This window comes from Oncorhynchus gorbuscha, unplaced genomic scaffold, assembly GCF_021184085.1.
Source record: "Oncorhynchus gorbuscha isolate QuinsamMale2020 ecotype Even-year unplaced genomic scaffold, OgorEven_v1.0 Un_scaffold_2625, whole genome shotgun sequence".
In the NCBI taxonomy this organism is placed as follows: domain Eukaryota; kingdom Metazoa; phylum Chordata; class Actinopteri; order Salmoniformes; family Salmonidae; genus Oncorhynchus; species Oncorhynchus gorbuscha.
Window position 1 is genome coordinate 59,001 of NW_025745123.1, and position 6,000 is coordinate 65,000.

The following is a 6,000-nucleotide window of genomic DNA, read 5'->3' on the forward strand; positions in this document are numbered from 1 at the left end:
TAGCAGAGAAACAGCCTATGACTTGGGTGACTGGAATCTGACAATTTTATGGGCTTTCCTCTGACACCACCTATTATATAGGTCTTGGTCAGATGCCAAGCAGTTGCCATACCAGGCGGTGATGCAACTGGTCAGGATGCTCTCGATGGTGCAGCTATAGAACTTTTTGAGGATCTGGGGACCCATGCCAAATCTTTTCTCCTGAGGGTGTCACGACTCCCACTGAAGGTGGCTCCTCTTCCTGTTTGGGCGGCGGTCGTCGTCACCGGTCTACTAGCTGCCACCGATCCCCTTTTCCTTTTCTGTTTGTTATGTCTTATTGGTTGCACCTGTTTCTTGTTTGAGTTTTGATTCAGGACTATTTAAGCCTGTTAGGCCCCCTGTTTTTGTGCGAGCTTGTTCTCTGTTAGTCAAGGTTGTTGTGTGTTGTGCTCCCTGTCTGTTTGTGCCCTGTTGTTAGTTGGACACTTACTTTGATATTCGCCTGTTGTTTTGGGGCCTGTGTTGTGGATGCTGCAATAAAGCCTGGTTTTCCACATTATCCTCTGCTCTCTGCGCTTGACTCTGCACCCACCACTCCAGGCTGTGTGACAGAGGGGGGGAAATATTTTGTTGTGCCCTCGGCACGACGGCCTTGGTGTGTTTGGACCTTGATAGTTTGTTGGTGATGTGGACACCAAGGAACTTGAAACTCTCTACCCGCTCCACTACAGCCCCGGGGATGTTAATGGAGGACTGTTCGGCCCACCTTTTCCTGTAGTCCACGATCAGCTCCTTTGTCTTGCTCACATTGAGGGAGAGGTTGTTGTCTTATATGTGCGTTTGAGTGACTGATTGAGTTATGCCTCCCCACTGATAGACATTGATTCAGGTTTATTGATTTAGTACTGATGATGATGATGGTGTGGAGGGAGTGGAGGGAGAGTGGCTCATTTTAAGAACATAAACACATACATAAATAACTAAGTAGGATTGTTATCATATGTTCACCAGAGAAATGCCTGAGGCTCCGAAAAGCATTTGGGCTCCAGACCTGAACGTGTTTGAGTGTGTGTGTGTGTGTGTGTGTGTGTGTGTGTGTGTGTGTGTGTGTGTGTGTGTGTGTGTGTGTGTGTGTGTGTGTGTGTGTGTGTGTGTGTGTGTGTGTGTGTGTGTGTGTGTGTGTGTGTGTGTGTGTGTGTCACAGAAGGTTGGTGGCACCTTAATTGAGGAGGACAGGCTTGTGGTAATGGCTGGAGTGGAATGAGTGGAATGGTATCCAATATGTGTTTGATGCGAATCCATTTGCTCTGTTCCAGACATTATTATGATCCGTCCTCCCCTCATCTGCCTCCATTGGTGTGTGTGTTTAAAAAGCAATCACAACGAGAGGCAGAATGAACTCTGGGCAGCGGGACAGAAACTTCCAGATCTTAGTTGACATCTGGAGATTAAAAATAACTCTCTCTCTGACAAACACACACGCGCGCACACACCTCAAACCCCGCTCATCAGTACAGGAAGTGGGGGAAGAACTCCACAAGGAAACACTAACACCGCAATTTCTGATTGGCTGAAGAACCTTCGGTTTCCCCCATCGGAGCATCTGATAAGATATCCGCTCTCCAAGACCAAACAACCAGAGATGAAGAGGAAACATATAAAAACCTCTGGGAGTGGACACTGAACGGGAAGAAAGAGAGGGGAAAGACACACACACACACACACACACACACACAGCTTACCGTTGTATCCGTCCTGGTTGAGGTCTCCTAGCGGGGCGATGGCAGTGCCAAAGCGTCCAAAGGTGTGTGTTCCCGTCAGGAGAAGGGGCTCGGAGAAGGTGAGCGGGGAGTGCTGGAGGTACAGGTAGACACGGCCCACCTCCTTGGGTTTACTCTCCCTCTCTCTCTCCATGTAGAGAGGTGCTCCTACCAGTACATCATCATACCTGGGGGAAAGATACACAGCTTTAGAATAGACACACGCAGAGGGCAGCACACACACACACACACACACACACACACACACACACACACACACACACACACACACACACACACACACACACACACACACACACACACACACACACACACACACACACACACACACACACACACACACACACACACACACACATAGCTTAGTGTGTTCTACAGACATGTCAGAAAGGATGTGGTCTGGCTCCAGAAATAGAGTTCAGTAATCAAAATCAGAGAACAAGCTACAGCTGGAACACATACTAACAATCCTCTCCCTCTCGTTCACCCCTCGCCCACTCAACTGTCTTCATTCTTAGCTCGGACTAAACAATTATTTCACTGCAAGAACCATGAAGATCTGTAGGGACAGGAAGAGAGGGAAGAAGTGGCAAAGTGGCAGACAGAGAGAACCGAGAGAGAAAAGCTAAGCCCCTTAAATTGAAAATGAAATTGAGAGAGCGAGCGAGAGAGCGAGAGAAAGTGATAGAAAAAGTGAGAGAGACAGACAGACAACTCACCCATCTCCGTTGAGGTCAGTAACGGCCACAGAATAGCCAAAGTAGGAAGCCATCTGACAAAACATTTCACAACATGACTCTACAGTCAGGGATGTACAGCAGTGCTATAAAGTAGTCAGGTAAAAGATTAATAGCAGTATGTGTGTGTGTGTATGTGTGTATGTGTATGTGTGTGACGTTACTGTGTGTTACTGACCTGCTCTCCTGTGAAGTTCATGATGAATGTCAGATTAGTGGAGTTAATCACAGCTACCTGAAACAGGACACAAGAGTCACACACCTAATACGGGTACACACAGGCATCATGCAAACACATTCACAGGATGTAATGAGCTGAAATAGAAACAGAATTCTTCAGCCCATCACCATTGCCTTACCCCCTCCCCTCCTCTGTTCCGTACCCTCCATTTCCATAACCCCAGATGTGGGGGAGACAGAGGGGTTGGGAATTCCTTCAAAAGACCTACAACAACAACCACATGGAGACAGCCAGGGGCTACACACACTCACCCATAAACATGTGCACGCACTCACAAAGTTAGAGAGACAAACACATACACAAAACACCAACAAATGTAGAGAAACAGACAGGCGGACAAGCAGACGGACGGACATACACACAGACAGTCGCTCGGAATGACAGACAGAGAGAGGCAGACAGAGGGAAAGACACATGTGCAGACACTTAACTCCCTGGCCCCCTCCTCCGCCTCTCTCAGGGGTGTCAGGCTGGTTGTCCTCCCAGGTCTGAGAAGCTTAACGTGGGCTGACAGCTACTCTAGTCTCATCAGGCCAAACAGACCTAACCCTGACGCCCACTGACCACAAATGTGAGGGCTACCGGCCCCAGAGCCTGTTGACACAACCTCACAGTCTTGTCTGCTCTGAATACATCTCTATCTAGGTTTCAGTGTCTGTCAGTGTGTGCGAGTGTGTGTGCGTGTGTGTGCATGTGTGTGCGTGTGTGTGAGCAGGCAATGAGCTGTGTGTTAGAGGTGAGGGGTCATGTGTGTGTCAGGGAAAGGGGTCAGGCTGGGTCAGCTCTCATGGAGAGGAAGTTGTGTGTCATTTAGGAGAGTCCAGGACACACACAAACACACAGAGATAGGACTGTGTTGTGGTCAGAGTGGGGGGAGTTGTTGTTGCTAAGCGATAGTAACTCGGAATGGAATTCTACTTTGGAAACATTTCCTCTCTGGACACACAGGAATTTAAAAATTCAATACTTACATATACTGTGTGTGTGTGTGTGTGTGTGTGTGTGTGTGTGTGTGTGTGTGTGTGTGTGTGTGTGTGTGTGTGTGTGTGTGTGTGTGTGTGTGTGTGTGTGTGTGTGTGTGTGTGTGTGTGTGTGTGTGTGTGTGTGTGTGTGTGTGTGTGTGTGGTTGTGTGCTGTTGTACATGCGTGTGATTCTGTACTTACATATCCAAAGTTCTGTGCCCCTCTCGGAACACCAGCTATCAGCTCTGGAAAGGAGAGAGGAACACACATTACATCACACTGCCTGCCTGCTTTTCTGTCTGCCTGTCTGGATGCCTGCCTTTCAGTGTGGCTCTGTCTCTAGGCCACCCTGACTGAAGACACTAAAAGCTGAAGAAAGATAGAGAGGGGTTTTGATATGAGTACCTCCCCCAACCCTGTTCCCAGTACAGACCAGACCACAAACCCAAGCCAGCAAGCTCCAGCTTTAAGGAATTCAAAGATGAGACCACAACCAGCCTACAACCACAATAAAATCATAATACAACCATGTGTCAACCTTTGGTTTGGCACTTAGTGCCATGTTTTAATTAGGAAGATGTAGGAGGCAGAACATATGGTTTTGTAGCAAGTTACATTTCTTGGTTAGTTTGCAGTGTAATTACTAGTTAGTTACGGTTCATGGGAGTAGCCTCTGAAACCCTGCAAGCACCAAACACACAGAGATGAAAGTGTTGTATTTTACCTTGCTCTGAGTCTCCTGTGAATTCCCCCACTGCCACAGAGTAACCTGCAGACAAGAGAGATATATTAGTGAGTGAGCGTGTGAGTGTTTGTGTGTGTAGATGAAACTGTGTGTGTGTGTGTTACCTAGGTAGCTGTCGTCATGGGTATCAGCTGCAGCGTGTGTGTGTTTCTCTCCAGGGACCCTCCTGAGCACGGCTTTCAGAGAGTAACCATTCAATATCTCTGCTACGCCTGCAGTCATCACCTGACCTGGAGAGAGAGGTCAGAAACACACAATGGTCAACTAACAAACAGGCTAACCCCAGCCCCAATGGGGAGCAATAACTTCTGCACTGTCAGTCTATCATACACACATGCACGCCCTACACACACTTTCCTGCCATTTGTTATGAAACTCACAGGTATGAGGTGCTCTTCCCTGAGGAACACTGAAACACCCCGTTAGCAGGAGTTAGAATGACACACACATACACACTTTCTCTCTCTCGCTCTCTGCTATTGTAGCAAATGCTGTGCGATGGAGAGGGAGGTCAGACAAACATAGGCCTACTGCTTTATCTCCAGCTGCCCTCAACCTCACATCAATCCTCCTTAATGTGGTGGGTCCTGGCAGAGAGAAATCGCCCCTGTCTCAGACTCCCACTTTTCCTAACTCCCTTCAGACTTGGACGCTAAGCCTAAATACAGACGCATACCTACACAGACCCTAACCCAAGTCACAGACTTACAAAGACAGACCTTCTACTCAGACAAGACAGACCCTCTTCACAGACCGTAACCACAGACACAGAAACAGACCCTCTCCACACACACACGCACACACACACTCCACAGACAGCTCTTAACCCTAATTACAGAGACTCTGCAGACTTCCTCATTACTGATAGTATAAGAGGTTCCTTCAGATCCTCTGATAATAAGCTGTATAAAAGGCTTCCCATAATAACTCAGCATAATCACCTGTGATAATAGCTGTATATTAGAGACAATAAACTCTCTGCTCAGAGCTTTTATAAACATCTAGAGGAAGTGTTTAAACACCAGGAAGCTGAGCCAAGCTGAGGGCAACGACATGCACACACACACACACACACACACACACACACACAAACGTTTATACACACAAACCAGGGGCATAGAGAGATCATAAACCACCTTCAACAAAGGATTAATACAACATAATATGAACTCATAAAAATACTCACTGACTATCCATCTCTCTGTCTCTCTCTCATCCACTTCTGTCTCTCGCTCCATTTTGAAGGCATATTGTAACATCTGCATCCAACTCACACCCTCAAACACGTAGATCCCTGAACGCAGCTCACTCTCCAGATCCCAATCATCTGAATTCTGATCACCTGTTCACACACCTGTATGTCATTATAACACACTATTTGGTTCAGTTCTTTGCACCCCATCACTGAGGTATTGTTTGTTTTGTGACACACGTCTTTCTGCGCTGGTTTTCCCGTGATTTACTCCTGCCGTATATGATAGTCTTTGCCTGCCTCACTAACGACGCCTTCTGCCTATTCCCTGCCTGCACCTTAGCCTATCAGATTTCCTG

At 47.4% G+C, this 6,000-nt stretch overlaps 1 protein-coding gene across 1 annotated transcript in view; it reads right to left on the reverse strand.

Annotated features, from left to right (window-relative positions):
* Positions 1-6,000, reverse strand: part of LOC124017513 (integrin alpha-8-like) — a gene marked incomplete at its 5' end in the record, with an annotated part of 70,702 nt that overhangs the window by 59,000 nt on the left and 5,702 nt on the right. Inside the window, 6 exons of the mRNA XM_046332725.1 lie at positions 1,725-1,930; positions 2,483-2,535; positions 2,679-2,735; positions 3,906-3,949; positions 4,429-4,473; positions 4,554-4,679. Coding sequence (XP_046188681.1) covers positions 1,725-1,930; positions 2,483-2,535; positions 2,679-2,735; positions 3,906-3,949; positions 4,429-4,473; positions 4,554-4,679 — 531 coding nt within the window. The remainder of the gene's footprint in view (positions 1-1,724; positions 1,931-2,482; positions 2,536-2,678; positions 2,736-3,905; positions 3,950-4,428; positions 4,474-4,553; positions 4,680-6,000) is intronic.